General features: G+C 43.1%; 1 protein-coding gene across 1 annotated transcript in view; it reads right to left on the minus strand.

Moving 5' to 3' along the window:
- Positions 1-26,985, minus strand: part of PTPN6 (protein tyrosine phosphatase non-receptor type 6) — a 70,869-nt gene extending 43,884 nt beyond the window's left edge. Inside the window, exons 1-3 of the mRNA XM_075842333.1 lie at positions 26,457-26,985; positions 17,209-17,331; positions 14,249-14,443 (exon numbers count right to left, since the gene is read on the minus strand). Of these exons, the coding sequence (XP_075698448.1) occupies positions 14,249-14,443; positions 17,209-17,331; positions 26,457-26,464 (326 nt within the window). The 5' untranslated portion in view covers positions 26,465-26,985. The remainder of the gene's footprint in view (positions 1-14,248; positions 14,444-17,208; positions 17,332-26,456) is intronic.

Here is a 26,985-nt window from a genome sequence, read left to right on the forward strand (position 1 = left end):
AGTAATCACTAGTTAGTCCCTGTGACCAGACATAGAAGAGCTGGAGCAGGTTCATCCCAATTTGTGAATCCAGCTCCTTTGCAGACCTATGTGTTTCCATGGTTACAGACTACAAACAAACCCTGTGTAGTCTGGTCCTGCAGTCATACTCCCTTTCATCTGTCTACTTCTTGCTAATGTACATTCTGTGGCGAGATACTTTGCAATATATATAATGCTGCGATGGGCACTGACCGCCATCTTGCCCTTCTGGACAGGGTGCTACTTGCGGTTTACTGAATGTGAGTGACAACTCTGAGTCTGGAGTTGTCATTCATATCCAGCAGGACGTATGGCCGCATCCTTCGTACAAAGCAACAGCCTGATTACATTTGCGACGATTGTGATTTTGCTTTCAAGATGAGTTGGGGGAGATTTGTTAAGGGTATGTTCACACTGGGCGGATACGCTATGTAAAAGCACACATCCTATCCGCCCTGTGTGCCGCAGGGAATTCCAGCCGAAAAATTGTGGTGCATTTTTCCGGCTGCAATGTCCGCTGCGGAAAACTGCACAGAAAAATAAACGCTCTGCGGCCCTGGGATGATGTTTCATCCCATGTGACCACTACAGCCTGTGATTGGCTGCAGCGGTCACATGGGATGAAACGTCATCCCAGGAGGCCAGCCTGGAAGAAGAAACACAGAATTCCAAGTCAGTATAAGAATTTTTTTTTTTCTAAACTGCGTTTTTTGCGGCGACTTAGCCGCAAAAAACCCGAAACGTCTGCTATGTTTTTGCGGGTTTTACCTCCCCATTCTGCAACAAATAAGCAGCGATTATGCAAATACAATTGACATGTTGCGGATGAAGATACCGCACCGCAGGTCCATTTCTGAGCAGTTTCTCCGCTGATCACTTACGCAGCGTGTGGATGAGATTTGTTCAACGAAATCTGTTGTTGAAAAACCGCAGTATTTACTCTACGTGTGAACTGATTCTAAGACTGGTGTAAAGGAAAAGGGGAGCAGTTGCCCCTAGCAACCAATTAGATCACTTCTTTCATTTTCAAAAGGGTCTGTGAAAAATGAGAGCTGGATCCTGATTGGCCGTCATGACCAACTAATAAACTTTTCCTTTGCACCGGTTTTAATAAATCTCCCCCAGTGTATATAACAAAAAATGTTGTGAAACGGCTAGATGATCAGTTATTAGGGAACCCGAAAGGAATTATTACATTGGAAACTATTTTAATGAAGTTACCCTAAAGGTGTTGATGGATAATCCATCTCTCTGTACTCTATTAGGGTTTCTGGAGGTTATAGAGGGGATGGGCCGGGTTCCTGGTCGGGATCACTTATTCTGGGGGATCTCTGTCCGGTGTATTACATGGATTCCCACTCATTTCACAACCCATTAAAATAAGGGGTGGAGCCAACCTGATTTAGGGCCCCCTCTTTCCAGGGGCCCCTTTGCAGCTGCCTGGTTTACCGCTATGGTACGTTCACCCTTGGTCAGCGATATGACCTTGGTGTTGGGACAACCAATGAGAAGTCACAGCTAGTCCTTAGATGAGCGGAGGGCAGCGTGACAGGTGAGGAGACAGCGGGATGTATGTATGTATTTGTATGTGGCGATTGTTTTTGAGTTGTGTACAGCAAAGAACATCCTGCATACCTAATTGTTTCCATTTGTGGTGTTTGTACGAGCGCGCCTGTCCAGCCTAGTTCGTTTACCAGGCACTATACAAACCGTTAGGTGTCACCTCAACTTGCGGTTATTTACGTCCAGTTAATGTAGAACTGAACTTGTAACGACCTTATACAAGTTTGATCTACATAAACTATTGAGTAACTATGCAAATATTGCACTTAATTTATCGTGCCCTGATTTTTAATTATATGATGTCTTATTCTCCAGTCACATCCAAAGCTGCATTTAAAATGCTGCTGCATTACTGTTACCAGAGAGCAGTGCAGTGGAGAGCTAACAGGACTGTTATGTTGCATGCACGTAAACCATCATCTATTTCCAAAGGCAACTGGCAGAATTGTGGAAGCAGCTCTGGATGTGACTAGAGTATAAAATAGGATGCAGCTTCCGGGATATTAATTGGTGTCATGGTTCAGCTTCAACTGCAAAGGGGAGACATTTCCTCAACCTGTTGCAGGAAAATTTTATGGGCCAGTTTGTGGAAGACCCGACTAGAGGTGACTCTGTTGGATCTGGTCATTTCTAATAATGCAGATCTTGTGGGGAATGTCAATGTTCGTGAAAACCTCGGTAACAGTGATCACAATATAGTTACATTTTACCTATACTGTAAAAAACAAACGCAGGCTGGGAGGGCAAAAACATTTAATTTTAAGAAAGCCAATTTCCCCAGGATGAGGGCGGCAATTCAGGATATAGACTGGGAAGAACTAATGTCAAATAATGGAACAAATGATAAATGGGAGATTTTCAAATCTACTTTGAGTTATTATAGTGCAAAATTTATCCCTATAGGTAACAAGTATAAATGACTCAAATTAAACCCCACATGGCTTACACCTTCTGTGAAAGGGGCAATACATGACAAAAAAAGGGCATTTAAAAAATACAAATCTGAGGGTACAGCTGTAGCCTTTGTAAAATATAAAGAGCTTAATAAAATCTGTAAAAATGTAATAAAATTAGCAAAAATACAAAATGAAAGGCAGGTGGCCGAGGATAGTAAAACAAATCCCAAAAAATTCTTCAAGTATATAAATGCAAAAAAGCCCAGGTCTGAACATGTAGGACCCCTAGCTAGTGGTAATGGGGAGTTGATCACAGGGGATCAAGAGAAGGCAGAGTTACTAAATGGGTTCTTCCGCTCTGTATATACAACAGAAGAAGGAGCAGCTGATGTAGCCGGTGCCAGTGCTGTTAATATATCAGTTGATATACTGAATTGGATGAATGTAGAGATGGTCCAAGCTAAATTAAATAAAATAAATGTGCACAAGGCCCCGGGACCAGATGGGTTACACCCTAGAGTTCTTAAAGAGCTTAGTTCAGTTATTTCTGTCCCCCTCTTCATAATATTCAGAGAATCTCTAGAGACTGGTATAGTGCCAAGGGACTGGCGCAGCGCAAATGTGGTGCCTATTTTCAAAAAGGGCTCTAGGTCTTCGCCGGGTAATTATAGACCAGTAAGCTTAACATCCATCGTGGGGAAAATGTTTGAGGGGCTATTGAGGGACTATATACAGGATTATGTGACAATAAATAGCATTATAAGTGACAGCCAGCACGGTTTTACTAAGGACAGAAGTTGTCAAACTAACCTAATCTGTTTTTATGAAGAGGTGAGCAGAAGTCTAGACAGAGGGGCCGCTGTGGATTTAGTGTTTTTGGACTTTGCAAAGGCATTTGACACTGTCCCCCATAGACGCCTAATGGGTAAATTAAGGACTATAGGTTTAGAAAATATAGTTTGTAATTGGATTGAGAATTGGCTCAAGGACCGTATCCAGAGAGTTGTGCTCAATGATTCCTTCTCTGAATGGTCCCCAGTTATAAGTGGTGTACCCCAGGGTTCAGTGCTGGGACCACTATTATTCAACTTATTTATTAATGATATAGAGGATGGGATTAATAGCACTATTTCTATTTTTGCAGATGACACCAAGCTATGTAATATAGTTCAGACTATGGAAGACGTTCATGAATTGCAGGCAGATTTAAACAAACTAAGTATTTGGGCGTCCACTTGGCAAATGAAGTTTAATGTAGATAAATGTAAAGTTATGCATCTGGGTACCAACAACCTGCATGCATCATATGTCCTAGGGGGAGCTACACTGGGGGAGTCACTTGTTGAGAAGGATCTGGGTGTGCTTGTAAATCATAAACTAAATAACAGCATGCAGTGTCAATCAGCTGCTTCAAAGGCCAGCAAAATATTGTCGTGTATTAAAAGAGGCATGGACTCGCGGGACAGGGATGTAATAATGCCACTTTACAAAGCATTAGTGAGGCCTCATCTAGAATATGCAGTTCAGTTCTGGGCTCCAGTTCATAGAAAGGATGCCCTGAAGTTGGAAAAAATACAAAGAAGAGCAACGAAGCTAATTAGGGGCTTGGAGAATTTAAGTTATGAGGAAAGATTAAAAGAATTAAACCTATTTAGTCTTGAAATATATATAAATATATTAATGGCACATACAAAAAATATGGTGAAATCCTGTTCCATGTAAAACCCCCTCAAAAAACAAGGGGGCGCTCCCTCCGTCTGGACAAAAAAAGGTTCAACCTGCAGAGGCGACAAGCCTTCTTTACAGTGAGAACTGTGAATCTATGGAATAGCCTACCGCAGGAGCCGTCACAGCAGGGACAGGAGATGCTGCAAAAAAGGGTTAGATAATTTCCTAGAACAAAAAAATATTAGCTCCTATGTGTAGAAATTTTTCCTTCCCTTTTCCCTTCCCTTGGTTGAACTTGATGGACATGTGTCTTTTTTCAGCCGTACTAACTATGTAACTATGTAACTATGTAACTATGTAGCTTATATTCAGTGCAAGATAAATAAAGCAACGTTTTTATAAAGTTATTCAAAATAACATGTAGAGGTGAGATACTTGTCCCCTTATGGTATGTTTACACAGGGCGGATATGCTCTGTGAAAGAACATAGTGTATCCACCCTCGTCGCCGCAGGGAATTTTGGCTGAAAAATTGTGGTGCAGTTTTTCGGCCAGAATGTCCGGTGCGGAAAACTGCACGTTAAAGTTTCATACTTACCCGTTGTCATGACGACGCGTCCCTCTGCCGTCCTGCTGCCCGGCCTCCTGGGATGACGTTTGATCCCATGTGACCGTTGCAACCTGCGATTCACAGGCTGCAGCGGTCACATGGGATCAAACGTCATCCCGAGAGGCTGGCCTGGACGAAAAAGCACAGAATTCTGGGTAAGTATAAGATTTCGATTTTTTTCTGAGTTGCGATTTTTTTGCGGTGGAATTCCGCAGAAAAATCACATCGGCTATTTGTTGCGGGTTTTACCTCTACATTGAATTAAATGGGGAAAACCTGCAACAAAAAAGCAGCGATTACGCGGATTTAAAAAACGCACCGCATGCCGTTTTTTCCGGTCATCATTTACGCAGCGTGTGGGTGAGATTTGTTCTCTCTCATCTACTCTGCTGCTACTGTATTATACTGCAGATTTTCCGCAACAAAATCGTTTGCGGAAATTTCGCAGTATTTGTGCTACTTGAGAACCCGGCCTTACAGTGTCGGGAGTGATTTGTCGACCAAATACTTCTCACATCTGAGAGCTTGTTACAGTGTCTAGGCAATTCTCTCTGAGCTTGAAGAGGTTCTAAGGTTCTACAATCCCTTTTTGTTTAATGGTCGGCCCACAAGAAAAAGATGGTCGCAAGATAATCCGAGACCCCCAGTGATCAGCTGTAATCTGTGGGGAAACCTGGCAGCAAGCGCTCCTCCTTCCGCCTGCTCTCTGTTGTCCCGAGGATGTCTCAGGAGCTTCGGTGCCCCGCGGGCCGCAGATGGCAGCCTCAGGGGCCGCATGCAGCCCAAGAGTCGCGTGTTTGATGCCCCTGGTTTAAGGAATGGACATGCTGCGTCCTCCATAGCGAAGGACACTCTTTGCAGCGAATTTCTGCTCCTGAACATGGGTCCCCCTCCTCTGTTAACTTAAAATTTCCTTTAACGAACATTGATTTTCTAAGCCCGACAACTCCTTAAATGCAACAAACAGACCCACAGACCATTTATTATAAGACAACATAATAGAGACACATTATAAGCATAACGGATCTGACAACAGCAGCTTGCCGGTGGTTTTCATGTAGCAATAGGATATTTTTTCTGCACAGCGCAGAGCAAAAGTGAACATAGATATGCCTCTTGAAATTCCAGAAATCGCATACCTCCCAACCATCCCAGATCCTGCGAGACAGTCCCGGATTCCTGGCGGCGTCCCGCTGTCCCGGGCAGCCGGTGGCATGTCCCAATGACAACTGCATCTTCGTCCTCAGGATGCAGAGACAGTGGAATACAATGGTAACACAGGAAGCCGTCAGCTCCCTGCTCCACCATTTACTATGAAATGCCTACTGTGAGCAGCTTGGCGCAAACAGGTGCGTTACAGTGACATAATCGCGCTTGTCTGTGCCAAGCCACACATTGCACAGACCTGCTGAGGGATCTCCTCCACTCATCGTGGGAATGAGGCTGGGTCAGTATTTATTTTATTAGGCACTATGAAGGCATTAAACTGGGTTTGGGGGCAGCTATGGGGGCATTATACTGTGTGGGGCAGCTATTAGGCATTATACTGTGTGGGGAGGCACTCTGGGGGCATTATACTGTGTGAGGGGGAATTACACTGTGTGTGGTGGGCACTATGTGGGCATTATACTATATGTGGCGGCATAATATTGTGTGTGGGGGTAATTATACTGTGTTTGGTGGGCACTATGGAAGCATTATACTGTGTGGGGAGGCCCTACAAGGACATTATATTGTGTGTGTGTGTGTGTGTGTGTGTGTGTGGTGGGCCCTAAAAGGGCATTATGTTGTGTGTGGGGGAGACTATGGGGGTATTATACTGTGAGGTCATGACTGTGTGGGTGCACTATGGGGCATGATACTGTGTGGGAGGGTAATATACTGTGGGGAGGTAGTATGGAGCATTATACTGTGGGGGGCACTATTGGGTATTATACCGTGGGGGCGCACTATGATAGCATGATACTGTGGGGGGCACTATGGGGCATGATACTGTCTGGGGGGGTAATATACTGTGGGGAGGTAATATGGGGCATTATACCGTGGGGGGCACTATAATGGCATGATACTGTGGGGGGCATGACACTGTGGGGGGGCATTATACTGTGTGGGCTGAACTGGGTGTGTATCGGCGGGGATTAGGCAGGGTTAGAGGCGTGGCTTAACATGAAAAAAATTGAGGAGGCGGCACCGCAGGGGTTGTCCCTCTTTACGATACTTGAAACTAGGGAGGTATGGGAATAGATATAACAGAATATACATTTACTAGTCATTTTTTGTGATTCTACTACCGCTGTCCGGTTCTGAACCTTGCAGCAGATATCACAGCAGGTTACTAAAATAAGCCGTGTACTCTCTAAGTGACACCACATCCTTATATTATAAGACAGGAGTGGTAACGCGAGGCCAGACCTCATCCTGTACCTAAAATAGCATCACGCCGCGTCTCAAACTGCGATGCCGAGGACCTGATGCGATTATATTCTATTAAGATTAGGGAAGTTAAAGGGGTATACGCCACTTCATTCATTCATAATATGTCCCAGATCTGGGCCCCCGTTTATCGGGAGACCCTGGTTCGGCATGTCAGCGGTTTCCGTAACCTCCACCAGTCAATTTGGCTTGCCGAATAGAGGTCAGGGTCCCTGTTGTCCCTATCTCTGGGAACCCCACCTATTACATTTATACCATATCCTGCATATGTTATAAATATCTGAGATGGGAATAGCCCTTTAATTTTGAGGAGAAATCAAATATAAAACATATAATTATAATGTGTCTGCACTGTAAACACTAGGGCCCTTTCTACACAGCGTGTATTGTATTGGTGACCTGCAATTTCTGTAGTCAGGATACATGCAGTAACAAAACACTGACACTAGATTGTTACAACAATGCATGCTATAAGGTAGCGCACAATCTGGTGGGTATATCTCTGCTGAGCTGTTTATCTAATCCTATCATGTGTGATACTGTCTGCTGAACCTATGTATCTAAGCCTATCATGTGTAATACAGTCTGCTGAGCTAGTGTATCTAAGCCTATCATGTGTGATACTTTCTTCTGACCTGTGTATCTAATCCTATCATGTGTGATACTGTCTGCTAAACCTATGTATCTAAGCCTATCATGTGTAATACAGTCTGCTGAGCTAGTGTATCTAAGCCTATCATGTGTGATACTATCTGCTGAGCTTATGTATCTAAGCCTATCATGTGTGATACTGTCTGCTGAGCTTATGTATCTAAGCCTATCATGTGTAATACTGTCTGCTGAGCCAATGTATCTAATCCTATCATGTGTGATACTGTCTACTTAGCTGTGTATCTAATCCTATCATGTGTGATACTGTCTGCTGAGCTTATGTATCTAATCCTATCATGTGTGATACTGTCTGCTGAGCTTATGTATCTAAGCCTATCATGTTTGATACTGTCTGCTGAGCCAATGTATCTAATCCTATCATGTGTGATACTGTCTACTGAGCTGTGTATCTAATCCTATCATGTGTGATACTGTCTGCTGAGCTTATGTATCTAATCCTATCATGTGTAATACTGTCTGCTGAGCCAATGTATCTTAGCCTATCATGTGTAATACTGTCTGCTGAGCCAATGTATCTAATCCTATCATGTGTGATACTGTCTACTGAGCTGTGTATTTAAGGGTATGTGCACACACACTAAATACGTCCGTAATTGACGGATGTATTTCGGCCGCAAGTACCGGACCGAAAACAGTGCAGGGAGCCGGGCTCCTAGCATCATACTTATGAAAACATGATTACAGTACGGGGCAGTTGTCCTGCAGCGAGGCAGGGACTCCTAGCATCGTACATAAGTAAGCCCGGCTCCCTGAACTGTGTTCGGTCCGGTACTTGCGGCCGAAATACGTCCGTCAATTACGGACGTAATTAGTGTGTGTGCACATACCCTAATTCTATCATGTTTGATACTGTCTGTTGAACTGGTGCACCTAAGCCTGTCATGCGTGATAGGGTCTGTGACGTGTGTATCTAAGCCTATCATGTGTAATACTGTTTGATGAGCCGCTGTATCTAAGCCTATCATGTGTAATACTGTCTGCTGAGACAATGTATCTAATCCTATCATGTGTGATATGGTCAGCTGAGCCATGTATCTAATCCTATCATGTGTAATACTGTCAGCTGAGCCGTGTATCTAAGCCTATCATGTGTGATACTGTCTGATGAGCCGCTGTATCTAAGCCTATCATGTGTAATACTGTCAGCTGAGTCGTGTATCTAAGCCGATCATGTGTAATACTGTCAGCTGAGCGATGTATCTAAGCCTATCATGTGTGATACTGTCTGATGAGCCGCTGTATCTAAGCCTATCATGTGTAATACTGTCAGCTGAGCCGTGTATCTAATCCAATGTGTGATACAGCCATTCAGAACTCTAGAGCAGTACATGGGGCTTTAGTATTTGGACAGTTAAAGTTTTACTACGACAATATTATTTCACTGGAAAACAATAAATCCTGGGTGCAAGGTGCAGCAGGCGCAGGCAGGTCTCAGGGTTACATAATATTTACATATCCAACGTGAAAGTGTCACCTATGCTGAGCTGCGGAGGAGGCGGTAATGCATCTAGAACACGTAGAGAAGGAGCTGCTGACCGCAGCCAATCAGATTCTGCCATTTGTAAGGTTCATGACATAAAGGAAACGTGCTGATTGGTTGCTATGGGAAACGCCACTTTTTCTCTGATGGAATTCAGTCCATTATTATTAATCATGGTAAAGGGGTTTTCCCATAATGGATTCATTCACTTTCTATGCGGCTGCCGGAGATCACGTCCGTCAGTCCCGTAGAAAGAAGCGGTCGCTGAGCATCCGCAGTACCGCTCCTTTCATATGGGACAGCCAGGTAAGCCTGTTCTCGGGATCAGTGGGGTACCCAGAAGTCAGACCCCCACAGATTAGATATTTATCACCGATCATGTGGATCGGTGATAAATATGGATTATGGGAAAGCCCCTTTAACCCGTTTTTTTAACCCACGTTTTAAACCTTAAATGACCAAGCAATTTTTTACGTTTTTCCATCGTCGCACTGAAAGAGCTGTAACTTTTTTATTTTCCGGTCGACAGCTGTATAAGGACTTGGTTTTTTGTATTTTTTAATAGCACTATTTTGGGGTACATAGAATTTATTGATTAACTTTTATTAACTTTTTAGGTGAGGTAATGGAAAAAAAACCCTGACATTACACCATTCTTTTTTGCGTCTTACATTTACGCCGTTTACCACATGGTATAAATATCTTAATAACTTTATCCAGTGTATCTTTACCATTGCGACGATACCAAATTTATCTATTTTTTTTTTTCGTTTTACGACTTTAAGGCTTCGTTCACATCTGCGTTGTGGAATACGTTTTAGCGGATCCGTTGAAATTTTTAAAAAAATCGGACCGACTGACTGATGCCGGACTGAATGCAACGGAAGGTAAAATATGTTTGTTTTTGACGGATCAGTTTACCGGAACCGTTAAAAAAAAGGACTGTTTGTGTCAGTTATACTTCGTTTTTAACGGATACGTTTTTATCTTTGCATCTTGCTTGCTTTCATTTTTAGTGTGCGCATGTGCAGAAAAAAAATGGATCCGTTAAACGTAATGCATAAGGCTTCGTTCACATCTGCGTTGAGGTCCCGTTCTGTCGGAGCTTTCCCTCAGAACAGGACCCTGAACAGACACAGACGGAAACCAGAGGTTTCCGTTTCCATCATCATTGATTTCAATGGTGACGGATCCGGTGCCCATGGTTTCTGTTTGTGTCTGTTGTGCACCGGACCCGTCGTTTTGCTGAAAGCAATAGCGTAGTCGACGGACATAGCGGAGCACAGCGCATACATTTATTACCTATTTATCACCTATGCCGTGGATTTTCATGGGACAAACCCTTAAAAGCCACAATAACACAACCGTATTTTTCATCCGTAATTACGGACCCATTAATTTTTAGGGGCTACGGACACCTTTCCGTCTTTTTACGGATGGGTGTCCGTGCCGTAGAAATGCTAGAACATGACCTATTTTTGTTCGTAATTACGGCACCGACTCCCCATAGAAGTCTATGGACGCTTCCGTAATTACGGACGGCTACAGATGTGTATGTATGTAAAACTTCCCATAATTATATGTATGACCTCACAAGTACAGTTGTATAAGTGTACCTGAGTGTCTGCACATAAATAACTCAGGGCCTTCTCATACTTGTTGATAGTTCTTTTTACTGTATTGATGTCACTTCAGTAATCTAGATAGTGATGATGTCACTTCAGTACTCTAGATAGTGATGATGTCACTTCTGTAATCTAGATAGTGATGATGTCACTTCTGTAATCTAGATAGTGAAGATGTCACTTCTGTAATCTAGATAGTGATGATGTCACTTCTGTAATCTAGATAGTGATGATGTCACTTCAGTAATCTAGATAGTGATGATGTCCCTTCAGTACTCTAGATAGTGATGATGTCCCTTCTGTAATCTAGATAGTGATGATGTCACTTCTGTAATCTAGATAGTGAAGATGTCACTTCTGTAATCTAGATAGTGATGATGTCACTTCTGTAATCTAGATAGTGATGATGTCACTTCAGTAATCTAGATAGTGATGATGTCACTTCTGTAATCTAGATAGTGATGATGTCACTTCTGTAATCTAGATAGTGATGATGTCACTTCAGTAATCTAGATAGTGATGATGTCACTTCTGTAATCTAGATAGTGATGATGTCACTTGTGTCACATGACCCGCAGTGAAGGTGTTCTATAGTGGAAACATCTACTTGCCTGCCGGTGAAAGTAAACCACGCCCGAGTATCGGTGGCTTTTCATACAATGCACTGGTTTTCACTCACTAATCTTACACTGATGTTTTCTCTTACTGTCAGATAGATGTGGGACACGCACTTACGACGTATTTATGGCATATTCCTGTGGATACGCCATAAATGTGTGAGTTGGAAATAAACTTCTAATTCTAATAAGCATTATATTCCACTTTAAAAAAAAAAAAGTTTTTAATGTAAAGAAAAAAAAAAAAGAAGAAAGAAAAAATATATGACCTAACAAAACATGTACAACCCCACAATTAAGTACGACCTCGTAAATTAAATGTACAAATTTACAAAATATATCAAGTAGAACACAAAAGTATACACCGATATTGTGTAGCTCCCCAAAACAGCTCTGACCCGTCCAGGCATGGACTCCACAAGCCCTCTGAAGGTTCCTGTGGTATCTGCACCCAGTCGTGGCAGCAGATCCTATAAATCCTGTAAGTTGTGAGGTGCGGCCTCCATGGATTGGACTTGTTTTTCCAGCACATCCCACAGATGATCGATCCGATTGAGATCTGGGGAATTTGGAGACAAGTCATCACCTTGAGGTCTTTGTCTTGTTCCTCAGACCATTCCTGAACAATGTGTGCAGTGTGGCGGGGGCATTATCCTGCTGAAAGCGGGCACTGTCATTAGGTAATAGCGCTGCCATGAAGGGGGCACTTGTCTGCAGCAATGTGTAGGTCGGTGGTACGTGTCACATCCACATGAATGTCAGGACACAAGGATTCCCAGCAGAACATTGTCCAGATCATCACACTGCCTCCATCTTGTCTTCTTCCCATAATGCATCCTGGTGCCATCTCTACCCCAGGTAAGTGACGCACGCGCACCCGGTCGCCCACATGATGTAAAACATGATTCATCAGACCAGGCGCCGCCTTATATTGCTCCATGCTCCAGTTCTGATGCTCACGTCTCCATTGTAGGTGCTCTCGGCAGTGGACGGGGTCAGCATGGGCGGTCTGACCGGTCTGTGGCTCAACAGCCCCATATACAGCAAGCTGCGATGCTCTGCATGTCCTGATACCTTTCTATAAGAGCCAGCAGTAACTTTTTCAGCAGTTTGTGCTATAGTAGTTCTTCTCTTGGATCGGACCAGACGGGCTCGCCTTCACTCCCCCGCACATCAATGAGCTTTGGGCGCCCATGACCCGGTCACCGGTTGTCCTTCCCTGGTTCCCTGTTAGGTACTAACCACTAAACACCAGGATCACCCCACAAGACCGGACATTTTGGACATGCTCTGACCCAGTCGTCTACACATCACAATTTAGTCCTTGTCACAGTCCCTCAGATTCCTACACTTGCCCATGTTTCTGCTTCCAACACATCAACTTCAAGAACGGACTGATCACTTGCCGCCTGATATATTCCCCCCCCCCCCCTTGTCAGGTGCCATTGCAACCAGATCATCAACGTTATTCACCTCACATGTTAGCGGTTTTAGGCTGGGTTCACACGTAGCGGCCACGAGCTGTGGCCAGGGTTCGGTATGATTAAAATTGCATCCGATTTTACGCAAATCGTCATGGTTTTCAAATTGATTGTTGATGGCCATGTGTTGTTTTTTTTCAGGTAAATAGGAGTTTTACGCACAAAACCATGAACAGAAGCCACAACGTTAGTGTGAACATAGCCGAATGTACAATGTAATGTAAATCTAATTTCCAGTGGGCTGCTAAGCCAAAGTATCTAAGCCTATCTTGCGTGATACTGTCTCAGTATATCTAGGCCTTTCATCAGTGATACTGTGCTGCTGAGCTAATGGATCAAAGCCTATCATGTATGATACTGTCTGAGTGTATCTAACCCTATTATGTGTGATACCGTCTGAGTAGCTAACCCTATTATGTGTAATACTGTCTGAGTGTATCTAACCCTATTATGTGTGATACTATCTGAGTGTATCTAACCCTATAATGTGTAATACAGTAGGAGTGTATCTAACCCTATTATGTGTAATACTGGCTGAGTGTATCTAACCCTATTATATGAATACTGTCTGAGTATCTAAGCCTATTATGTGTAATACAGTATGAGTGTATCTAACCCTATTATGTGTGATACAGTATGAGTGTATCTAACCCTATTATGTGTAATACTGTCTGAGTGTCTCTAACCCTATTATGTGTGATACTGTCTGAGTGTATCTAACCCTATTATGTGTGATACTGTCTGAGTGTATCTAACCCTATTATGTGTAATACAGTATGAGTGTATCTAACCCTATTATGTGTGATACTGGCTGAGTGTTTCAGAAGTTTCTGAAAATCCATTTCACTCATCCGGATGTGATTGTTTCTGCAGCAGGTGCCGGGATTTCTGCAACAAAATCTGCCGTGTGTGACTGCGCCCCTACAGGAAAACTCCAACCTACGCAGGAGGAGCAGCATCAGAATCCCACTATAAATCCCGGAGTCATTCTCTCTTGTAAACCGTTCCTTAGTTATATCTGTTCCTTGGAAAGCTGATTGACCTCATCACCCAGCTTTTCCAAAGCCCCAACAGCTAACCGGTCATGCAGTGATACATCCCCCCTCCCATACCGTTCAGGAGTCTAGGAAAGTTGAGAAGTTAATAGCAAATAATGAGATTGATGATAGAGAAGGAAGCTCACCGCTCGTTGGTGGGGTCGGAGCAGTTCAGGGGGTATTTCAGCGGGATGGAGGTCCCGTCTGTGTCCTGCAGGCAGTTATGTTGTCCCGTGTAATAATCTACCAGTTCCGTCAACGTTGCAAATTGCTCTCCCCCGTACAGGTCATAGTAGTCGCCTGTGTTCTGTATCCGGATATGGGTCACGGAGTTCTCCAATCTAAATGCAGCAAAGAGAGAAAAATCCATTAGCTTCCCACCGCAAAGTCTTCCACCAACACACTCACCTCCTGAAATACTCTGTGCTTCTGGGAAGTACCTACAAATTATCTCTCAGCCACTTGCCTCCATCTCTTTATTTTCATTATGAAACGGTTTCTTTGACATGCAGCCCTGTCTTACTGATATAATCACATGGACAAAATAAAAAGTCACTGCCCCCCACAGTGTCAGAACCCTCCTCTTCTGAAATACTCTGTGCTTCTGGGAGACCATGCTACTTTCACTATCAGGCTGTGACCTCCATGGCCCTTCTTTCATCATAACACCATAACATCACCACAAGTTGACAGGTTACTGCTACCCACAAGATCATTACACTTTTCTCCTGAAATACTCTGTGCTGCAAGAGACCCTGTTTTTTCCCACTATGTAACTCTCAGTCTGTGACCCCCCCCCCCCACTTTTCTCCATTCCCGTTCTCACATCCTGACCCTGCACCAATCACATGTAGCCCAGTCCTCACTAACATCATCACATGAATGGACAGGTGACCGCCCCCACTTGACCAGTACACTCCTCTCCTGAAATACCCTGTGCTGCTGTGAGCCCTTTTTCCCTATATATATCTGTGATTATACTGACCGCACACTGTCATATGAATGGACAAGTCACTGATCCCACTTCCCACACAAGATCAACACACGTATCTTCTAAAATACTCTGTGCTGCTGTGACGCAAGAACTACAGCAAATTTAGTCCCACATAGACAAATGAGACTTGATTGTTGCAAGATGTTCAGACTATGACGAAAAATATCTTAAAATTTTCATTTCACTCGCGCAGGAAGTCTGAAACATATATAGATTGTGAAAAAAAAAGAATCACACTTCCTCTTTATGTGCAGGAAGTATCACCCCCATCTCGATGGGAAAAGCAGACTGAAAAAATTGCAAAAGTGGGAAGACAAAACAGCAAAGTATCACTGGTTAGTGAGGAATTACAGTAAGGGTATGTTTACACGGCCGAAAACAGCTGGAAAATCGGAAGCAGAACACCCCCAAACATCTGCTCATTGAAGTGTATGTAAAAAAACAAAAAAGAAGTGCATGTCATTTCTTGTGCCGTTTTTCATTGACTTAATAGAAAAACAGCTCGAAAAACGGCCATAAAAAACGCGAGTTGCTTAAAAACCGTCTGAAAATCAGGAGCGGTTTTCCATTGAAAACAGCTCCGTATTTTCAGCCGTTTTTTGTTAAGCGTGTGAACATACCCTAAACCTAAAGTCACCATCATATAATAGTACAGCAGCGTAATAAGAGGAGCGGCTGATATCAGTCACATATATAACATGTGGTCAATGGAGGACCACGGCAATGGAGATCTAGGACATAAAGTCGTGATCACATGGTACGGAAGTTTTCTGGACTTCCTGTTACTCATCCAATTAAAGATCACAACAGTCAGCCCCTCCCCAGCTTGAAATAACTGATAAGACTTCGTTCACATCTGCGCTAGGGCTCCGTTCCGACGTTCCATCAGAGCTTTCTGTCGGAACGGAGCCCTGACAGACACAAATGGAAACCATAGGTTTCCGTTTCCATCTCCATTGATTTCAATGGTGACGGATCCGGTGCCAATGGTTTCCGTTTATCTCCGTTGTGTAAGGGTTCCGTCGTTTTGACTAGCGGAACGTCGGAATGGAGCCCTAGCGCAGATGTGAACGAAACCTAACAGAGAGCAATAGACATCAGAAGCTTCCAGCTGGGCCCCAATGCATTTATAACAGGGCCCCTCACCTATATAATACTGAGGTCTTGAATATTTAGCAGAGGGGCCATCGACTGCAACCCCTGAATCTTGATGCCATAAGGGTCCTCTGTCACTAAAGCGGACCCCTTTTAAGATGAGGTAGTGGGTGCATTTATTTAAACCCCCCATGAAGTGCCCTTGGAGACCAGAATCTAGTCCATGCTATATCCAGGTATCACACATCTTCTCTCACTGAACCCTTGAGCCCCATAAAAGACACATACACACCCCTTGCGCACTTGATACCATGGAGACCCATTTGAGACCCCTTTTGCTTTGAACCGGTATAATGTACAGGGAAGCTCTGACCTGTGGGTGTTCTCTGCACCAGCCAAAAGTGTCAGGAAGGAGCAGCACAAGCAAATCATTTTTTCGTCAAACACAAGATTTTGGACTCACAATCAGCTTTTTTTGTGGGCTGTTGAGTATATGTAAATAAGTCCAGGGCCGGCCTTAGGGTGGGATCGAATACCCAAATAATATAATTTTATAGGGTTCAAATAACATTGCCCAATCAGCAAATTAGGGAATGTACCTTCATCCTGTGTAGCTGCCTTTTTTATAAGTTTGGGCACTAAAAGTTGGATCAGGGCTGCAAGTTGTGGGTGCTCAGGCCATCAAGGGTGGTGGTTCCCTCTTCAGTATAGACCAATAATGTGCCCTGTATGACCACACAGGTCGCACAACCCTAAGGCCGGCACTGAATGTATCCACAGTCTCAACTTTCTAAGGGCATCGTAGAAGATGCCCTCATGTCAAAAAGTCTTGGTGACAAATGTGTTCCCCCGTAATAAGTCCGTCAGATATTTTGTAAAAGTGGAAAGAGTAGGGGCCAAGCTGCTGGAGCACCCACTGATCCTGAGAACTAGGGGGGCCATTCCCCAACCCCGGGAATCCTCTAACGTGGTATCAACAATATTAGAACAACCACAATGCGCTCATGGTGAACTGACCTGACAGATAATGAAAAGTCTTCTGGCTTCTTTCTGCTAGGACGCACAAGAAAACTGCCATGGACTCCTCTCGCTTTCAGAAGGGTCTCGGCCTCCAACCCTGTTATGTCCCTATGAAACCACCTGGAAAAGGAGCATGAAAGAGAGGGGGAAATTATCACCTAATTTATTCATAAAAACGACAGTAAATCCAATTAAGTCAAATAAGAAGAGTGAAAACTGAACATGAAAAAAAAAAAAAACAACAGGTAGGACTGGATGATCTCAGTCTTCTCTGTGGACCCCCTTCTAATAATGGAGATCAGGTGTTTCAGCCACACCCATTCAAAACAGGTGCAATCAGGCACACAGTCATGTAATCTCCATAGACAAACATTGCTAGTAGTAGGAGAGTAGTAGTATGGATCCCCCCCAGTCACCTGTGTTATTATTATCTGCTAGATCTGCCCATCTCCTGTAAGTGTTATTATTATCTGCTTGATCTGCCCCGGTCACCTGTAAGTGTTAATATCTGCTAGATCTGCCCCAGTCCACCTTTAAGTGTGATTATTATCTGGTAGATCTGCCCCAGTCACCTGTGTTATTATGATCTGATAGATCTGCCCCAGTCTCCTGTAAGTGCTATTATTATCTGCTAGATCTGCTCGGACACCTGTAAGTAATATTATTATGATCTGCTAGATCTGCCCCAGTCAGCTGTAAGTGCTATTATTATCTGCTAGATCTGCCCCAGTTACCTGTGTTGTTATTATCTTCTAGATCTGTCCCATCACCTGTAAGTGCTATTATTATCTGCTAGATTTTCCCCAGCAAGCTGTGTTATCTGCTAGATCAGCCCCGGTCACCTGTAAGTGATTTTTATATTTGCTAGATATGCCCCAGTCACCTGTAAGTGTTATTATCTGCTAGATAAGCCCCTGTCACCTGTAAGTGTTATTAAGATCTGCTAGATCCACCCAGTCACCTGTGTTATTATTATCTGCTAGATCTGCCCTGTCACCTGTGTTATTATGATCTGCTACATGTGCCCCGGTCACATGTAAGTGTTATTGTTATCTGCTAGATCTGCCCAGTCACCTGTAAGTGCTATTATTATCTGCTAAAACTGCCCGGTGACCTGTAAGTGTTATTAGGATCTGCTAGATCTGCCCGGTCACCTGTAAGTGTCATTATTATCTGCTACATCTGCCTCGGTGGCTATTTGGAAATCGACTGTGGTTATTCTGCATGTGACCAAACAGAGTCCTTTTACTTGTAAAAACGAGTACCGATCGATGATATAGTGAATCATTAACATCCAAAAGACTTGTATTTATATGTAACAATAATCGTATGTATTTTCGATCGCTTTTGAGATCGCTTGTCTTTGCTCCCTTGAGAATTCACACAGAAAGATAACTGCATGAATGTGACGTGTAAAGGTGGAAAGGCGTCTGGTCTGCTAATGACTCGCTGATGCCGGTCTACACGAGGAAATATTATGCCAAAAACTATAATTGTTAGGAGGTCATAAAGAATTAGATCAACGAGAATCAAAAATGTCATAATAATCGCCCCGTGTCAAAAGCTCTTTAAATCTAAACGGCTTTTACACGGAGCGATTATTATGCGATATATTGGTCAGTGTAAACATGTGCAGCGTTTAATATCTTTATTTATTTATTTTTACTAAAGATACATACTAAAGATGAGATTGGGATTCTGTATGTTACCATATGTAGAATGTATATGTTTGCAAGTTTTGAGGGTAACGCCTACTCTCATTTTAGGCTCCGCCCCCTACGGCAGAGACCGTTTTGAGCACTGACGCTGCGTGTCATGGTCTTTCTCCGGCCGGCCGGCTTCCCTCTCTCAGATCGACCAGTAAGAGAGCGTTAATTAATTTGGAACTCATGGACAAAGTAAATTCTGCAGCGACATATGAGACATATTGGTCAGTGTAAACATGTGCAGCGATTGCATGACCGGCGAGAAATTGCTTGCTTGTTGTTGGTCGAATCTTTTATGATGGACTAGTGTCTTCTCCAATGCATCTATAACTACAATGTATGGCTACGGAAAAAATATTCCGCAATGCAAGAACTAGAGAAATCTTTCTGCGTTGCAGAATATTTTTCCTGATAGACATATATTGTAATTTTCCGCAGCGTATTTTTTCGCTGCGGAAATACAATGAAAGTACTCCACGTGTGAGCGCAGACTTAGCGTTACTTACAATGCATTCGGAAAGTCTTTAGACCCTTTCACTTGTTTCGCATTTTGTTATGTTGAGATCTTGTTCTAAAATAAAAAATAATTCAAGTTTTTCCCCATTATTCTGCACTCAATACCCCATAATGATAAAGTCAAAATAGGATTCTTAGAAAGTTTTGCAAATGTAATAAAAATGGAAAACTCAAATTTCGCATGGACATAAGTATTCTGACCCTTGGCTATAACACTTGATATTTAGTTCTGTGGTCCGCCCATTTCTCTAGATCATCTGTGAAATGTTTCTATGCCTTGATTGGAGTCCACCTGTGGTAACTTCATTTGATTGGACATGATTTGGAAAGACACACCCCTGTCTATATAAGGTCTCACAGCTGACAATGTATATCAGAGCAAAAACCAAGCCATGAGGAGGAAAGAACTTCCTGTAGAGCTCAGAGACAGGATTGTGTGCAGGCACAGATCTGGAGAAGGGTAGAAAAAAAAATGATGATGCACTGAAAGTCACAAGAGCACAGTGGCCTCCATAATTCTTATATGGAAGAGGATTGGAACAACCAGGACCCTTCCTATAGCTGGACGCCCCACCAAACTAAGTAATCGGGGGAGAAGGGGCTTGGTAAGAGAGGTGACCAAGAACCCAATGGTCACTCTGGCTGAGCTCCATAGATCCTGTGTAAGATGGGAGAAACTTCCAGAAGGTCGACCATCACTGCAGCACCCCACCAATCTGGGTTTATGGCAGAGTAATCAGAAAGAAGCCTCTCCTCATTAAAAGACACATGAAAGCCACCTGGATGTGGAAAAAAAGCACCTAAAGGACTCCCAGACTGTGAGGAACAAGATTCTGTGCTCTGATGAAACCAAGATTTAACTTTTTGGCCTCAATCCTAAGCGTCATGTCTGGAGGACACCAGGCACTGCCCATCACCTGCCCAATACCCTCCCTACAGTGAAGCATGGTGGTGGCAGCATCATGCTGTGGGGGTGTTCTTTAGCGTCTGGGACAGGGAGACTGCTCAGGGTTGAGGGAAAGATGAATGGAGCAAAGTACAGAGATATTCTCCATGAAAACCTGATCCGGAGTGCTCTGGACCTCAGACTGGGCCGAAGGTTCAACTTCCAACAAGACAATGATCCTGAGCACACAGCCGAGACAACACAGTAGTGGTTTAGGGGCAACTCCGTCAATGTCCTTGAGTCGCCCGGCCAGAGCCCTGACCTGAACCCAATTGAACATCTCTGGAGAGACCTGAAAATGTCTTTCCACCGACGTCACCATCCGACCTGACAGAGCTGAGAGGATCTGCAGAGAATAATGGCAGGAAATCCCCAAATCCAGGTGGGCAAACCCCGTGGTATCAAACCCAAGAAGACTGGAGGCCGTTATCACTGCAAAGGTGCTTCACCTAAGTCCTGAGTAAAGGGTCTGAATACTTATGTCAATGCAAGATTTTAGTTTTTCCTTTTCAATAAATTAGCAAAGAACTAAAATTGTGTTTTCACTTTGTCATTATGGGACATTGAGTGCAGAATGATGGGGAAAAAGTAGAATTTTTTTTATTTTAGCACAAGAACTCAACATAACAAAATGTGAAAAAATTTAAAGGGTCTGAAGACTTTCCGAATGCATCGTAGGTTAAAAAAAACAACACATGTCCATCAAGGTGTGTTTTTGTCCAAGCTGAACAAGACCAATTATTCCAACTTCTCATTATAAGAGAGACCTCATCACATTTAATAATCTAGAAGCCCCCTTTATTACAGGTGACACTCTGCTGCAACGGTCAGGATCGGAGAGAACTCAGATCCCGGCTGTTTAACCTCTTAGATGCTGCAGTAAATAGTGACCGCGGCATAAAAACAGTTAGACAGAGGGAGGGGGCTCCCTCTGTCATCCCATCGGGGCCCCTCGAATTAATGGAAGACAGGGGCCTAACGACGGCCCCGAGGTCTGCCATCTTTGTACTCTTATTTGGCCCTGTGTTGAACACAATGGAAAAACAATGGCAGAAGTGCTGTTTCTTGTTCATTCTGCCTCCCAAAAAAGGAATAAAAAGGTGAACAAAAAGCTATATCTACCACAAAATACCAGCCATGAAAACTACAGCTTGGGTTCTCACACAGCTCCGTCGATGAGAAAATAAAAAGTTACGGCTCTGGAGTGCTGCGACACAAGAACACATGATTTTGTAAAAAAAAAAAAAAAAAAAGAAGTGTTTTTATTGTGCAAAAGTAGATAAACATAACAAAACTATATAACTTTGGGATCGCCGTAATCGTACTGACCTGAGGAATACAGTTAAGATGTGGAATCCGTGTCCGTCCCCCCGAAAAATATAATAAGAGTTTTTAACTACATTATCTTTACTCCACAATGGCACCATTAAAAAAAATACAACTTGTCCTGCAAAAAACAATGGATGTAGCCCTTACAAATTAAAAAGTTATGGCTTTCAGAATACAAAATTGCTGTGTACTCAAGGCACACAAATATAGCTGCGTCCTCGAGGGGTTATACACCCTAAAATCATATTTGCTTTTGAAGCTGCTGCTTGACATTGAGTACTGCTGCTTAGCTTTTTTGTAACCGGATTACCCAGGTCCTTTTCTTTTTTTGTTATCCCGTTATCGGTTTTGTCCTTTTTACACTGCCCTTGCAACTTTTGTGAAAAAAGGGCATGTCTTCCCAAAAGGCGGTGGGGCCACAATGACCCGACAAATTTATTATAATTTATGCCATAAAACTTGTGTAACTTAGAAAGGAAATTACACTCTTAGGGGCATAGCAAGGTAGAGGCCATGCCAGGCTACTTACCTTGCCCCACCAGTTTGAACTACCCCCTTACCATCAGACTACCCCCATCAGAACGAAATTTTTTAAAAAAATGAATGCTCACCTCACTGCTTCTCGTCTTTCCTCCGGGTCCCCTCAGGCTCCCTCAGCGTGCCGCGGCGCTTACAATGTACTGACGCAGGGCAGCATCAGGATGTTGTATGTCACGCAGCACTGATGACGTTAAGTGCTGCATCGCATATAAGGCCGTCGGCGTCAGGACCTTGTATGAGCCGCCCAGCATGCTGAGGGAGCCTGAGGGGATCCGGAGGATAGAAGAGGAGCATTGAGGTAAGCATGCTTCTTTTTTATTTTATGTCCGATGAAAAGGGGGTAATGAATGTCGCACGGTCATGGACATTGCGTCTTTGCAGTTGTGGTGCATGGTCAGCCGAAAGATACAACACATCTTCCTCCAACATTCTTTATATAAAGACCGTCGTATGAAATACCAGTCTTAATTAATTCCCCCAATAGTTAGAAAATAACATTATTACTGGCTGCAGTCACCACTAGGGGGAGCTGAATAGCTTACTGTTGTATTATTCAGTTCACTGTATACAGTATGTACCTAAGCTCCCTTTAGTGGTGACCACAGGCAGCCAGAATTTTATCATATAACTAGGAATTTGCAGGTGTTGGAATGAGAAGGTTAAACTGCAATTTGTGTGAATGGATCAATGGCGCCTTTCGTATTAAAAAGATGTATAGCCGGTCACATGATCCCTCATAGTTAATGCATAATAATAAAAAATGTTTTTATTAAACGAGTCAAAAAAAAATAATACATATTTGTCCCCTATAAAAATAGTGTTAACATGTTATTTATAGCATCAATATATAAATAAAATCGATTAGCATTCTGCTCAGAAAATAAGAGAAAATTTTAATTCTATGTTAAAAACAAAATTCTATGTTAAAACGAACAAATATATTGCAACCTGAAAGCAGAAAATATGCGCGTCCTTAAAGGGGTTTTCCTATCTCATGGATGAACGGAGAGGTGGACACATACGCTGCTCTGTCCATTCACTTCTATGGGAGTAGTGGAAACAGTCGAACGCTCCTGTGAATATGCCATAAATGTCTGAGATGGGAATACCCCTTTAAGGGGTTAAAAGAATCAGTCTGGTGACCGATTCTAATTAACCCCTTTGTGACCATCAATACATGCTTTTTATACTTAATACTCCTTAGATGCCCTGGTCAATAGAATCGAAGTGGTTTTAGAAGGAAGGAGCTCCCTTTGTTAACCCATCGTGTTTGTCGCGTGCAGATGTTTTTCCACAGCAGCCGGGTGCCTAATGAAAGCCCCCAAGGTTTTCCATCATTGTACTCCTTATAGAACTGGCAGACAGAAGTAGCGCAGGGTATTATTAGTTATGTAAGCGATCAAATGATCGCATCTTCAAATCCCCTTGTGAGACTAATAAATGTAAAAAACAAAATTACAATAAAAGTGTTCTGAAAAAAATCCCAAGTAAAAATAAGGTCATGTTTTTCCCGTATAAAATTATTTTTTAATGGAAAAAAAGAAACGAATTAGTATAGCCTCATCTGTAACCAGCTGAAATATAAAATTATCACCTTAGTTATCCCACACATTAAACGTTATAAAAAACAAAATACAAATTTGTTCATCCCACCTTCCAAAAAACTTCATAAAAAGCGATCAAAAAGTCGTATGTACCCCAAAATGGTAGCAATAAAAACTTAAACTCATCCCGCAAAAAACTATTCCTAACACCACTCCGTCGATAGAAAAATAAAAATGTTATGGTTCTTGGGATGAAGCGACACAAAACCATTTTTTTTTATTGTGCAAAAGTAGTAAAACAGTAAAACTTCATAAATCTGATATCGCCGTAATTATATCGACCCATAGAATTTATACAAAATTCTAAGGCCACCACCACACGTAATGTAAACACTGTGGAATTTCCCTGTGAAAATAAATCATTCTGAACAAAAACAAGCGCTCATACAATGTCAATGGAAAAGTAGAAGATCGGATTTTCCCGTCCGAGTTGCACTTGTACGGGACCCCTTTTCACGGATCCGTTAGACTTGAGGGATCCGTGAAAACGAACGAAAATAGGACATGTCCTATTTTTCCAAGGACCCTTCACATGGTCCGTTAAAACAAACAGCCGTGTCAACGGCCCCATTGAAATACATGCATCCGTGGGACGGCCGTTTTAAGCCCCAAAAGTAACAGCTCTTGGAATAGGACAATGAAAAGAAAAAAAAATTGCTTGGTCTTAAGGGCCAAAATAGGCTGGTCACTAAAGGGTTAACCGCGTGTATATAAAGGACGTTCGTTATAAGGACGATCATCTGAGGACCCTGTTTTTCCTTTGAATAAGACCATCTCTGTGATCACCATTAAAACAATATGACCACATAAGTAACGATCTACAGGAATACAAAAAATGTGATAGGTCAGACAAATTTTACCACCAATGGAGAAGATTTCCATTCGTCAGTAAAGGAACTTTCTATAAATTCCCCCGAAAATATTGCCTTGACCCGTTGCCATCTGGTGTATCATGGGGGAAATTGCGGAATCAGTTGCCCGGTCAGCATGGTGGGAGTAGCTCTACGTGAATAGATAGATATATGAATATATTTATATCATTTTTACAAGATGGTTTCTTTGTAACAATGGACCAGGGAATTTATTGAAAAATTACAGACATGGCCTAAGGCTATGAAACCTATGAAACGTAGTCCCGGAGACAGTAGTTTCTATCATAACGTGGCTAATTGGATCCCTATGTGGTTGTGGGGTTCCTGCAAAGTATTCAACACTGGACAAATATAAGGGTAGCGCATGACTTCAAAGAGAAACTTTATAGACCGCAGTCTAGGTTAGAAGTTCAAAAATAAAGATTTTGTAGAAGATGTAGCAGATGGCACATACAAGGAGCAATGGGGAAGGGGACGTAGACCAACAGTTGGGGGCAAGACTCAAGGATAAAGCAAACAACAAGGACTATTCATGATAGGCATGAAGAATGAGAATCGAGACCGAGGTCTGAGAAAGGAAGAGCCAAGATGCCGAGAGAGGAATTCTACGTGTAGAAGACAAAACCAGAAGTTGATGACAAGTCTCAGGGACTAAGTAATGGACGATAAAACTTCAGACGTATCATCTCGCAGGCAATGAAACAAGTTCACGTTAGTCCTCCCCATGCTTCTCAGAAATACTGTTCCAGGACTGTTAAGCGAGGATGCCAAGATTGTGAAATCTTAGAAGAACCCTCAGCCTGGGATATCTCTGGTGTCTGGCAACCCAACTCTGTAGCCAAGAACTTAGCAGAGGGTGAAATGAATTGGGCCGACTGATAAGGAGCTGGTGAACAATTTCCAACCAATTGGTATCTCCAAAATAGCAAGGTCCAACACGTGTTTCAGAATACCTTAACCAATACTATCAGATGTCAAGACGGTAGAGACCAGTCAATGAATAGCAGCCTGAAGAGATCTCCTGAGTGCAGTTTTTCAACACTAAAGCTCAATTTAGATGGATGGAGGGTGCAGAGCATCGGGATGACCAACCAGGAGCTAAACACAACATGATCTGGCTTTGCATATTTCAGGAATGTGGGGGACGGCAGGAGAGACAGAGGGAAAGGCAGGAGAGACAGAGGGAAAGGCAAGAGAGACAGAGGGAAAGGCAAGAGAGACAGAGGGAAAGGCAAGAGAGACAGAGGGAAAGGCAAGAGAGACAGAGGGAAAGGCAAGAGAGACAGAGGGAAAGGCAAGAGAGACAGAGGGAAAGGCAAGAGAGACAGCGGGAAAGGCAAGAGAGACAGAGGGAAAGGCAAGAGAGACAGAGGGAAAGGCAAGAGAGACAGAGGGAAAGGCAAGAGAGACAGAGGGAAAGGCAAGAGAGACAGCGGGAAAGGCAAGAGAGACAGAGGGAAAGGCAAGAGAGACAGCGGGAAAGGCAAGAGAGACAGAGGGAAAGGCAAGAGAGACAGAGGGAAAGGCAAGAGAGACAGAGGGATAAGCAGGAGTGACAGAGGGAAAGGCAGGAGTGACAGAGGGAAAGGCAGGAGTGACAGAGGGAAAGGCAGGAGTGACAGAGGGAAAGGCAGGAGTGACAGAGGGAAAGGCAGGAGTGACAGAGGGAAAGGCAGGAGTGACAGAAGATTCTAACATCAATGACAGATGATATAATCTACATTTTCCTCACCTGACCATCTCTGAAGCCTTGCCCTGGGGTCTTCACGCGCGGTGCGGAGACTAGTCGTCAGGGTTCTTCCTCTTTTTCTTACTTTTCCTCCAGCCAACTTTTTCTCACATTCACCTCTCTCCGACAACTCACTTATCTAAAGACTTTTCTCTTATCACTGTCACAGAGTAGACCTGTCACTGTATCTCACCTCTTGACTTCATTGCCCCACTCTATAGGCTCTCACTTTGCAAATAAAAAAAGGAGGTTTTTTTCTGCTTCAGTCAATCCCTCTCTCAAACAGGAAGCTTGTGTTCTCTAAAGCTTCTACTTCTCATTTTTATCTCATCACCTCAGACGCATTGTGTAAGCTCAGCTGCACAATATTCAAGCAACATATACTTGCAAAATAAAAGGCCAGGAGGCCCCAGCCTTATAGGAAGATACAGTGCAAGGTGCAGGTAGAGACAGTTCAAAGTGGAAGGTGCCGTGAGACAGGAATTCCGGCTGTGATCCGAGTATGGGGAGAGGGGCTCGGACAGCCTTCTGG

This window comes from Rhinoderma darwinii, chromosome 11 (genome assembly GCF_050947455.1).
Source record: "Rhinoderma darwinii isolate aRhiDar2 chromosome 11, aRhiDar2.hap1, whole genome shotgun sequence".
Taxonomy (NCBI): domain Eukaryota; kingdom Metazoa; phylum Chordata; class Amphibia; order Anura; family Rhinodermatidae; genus Rhinoderma; species Rhinoderma darwinii.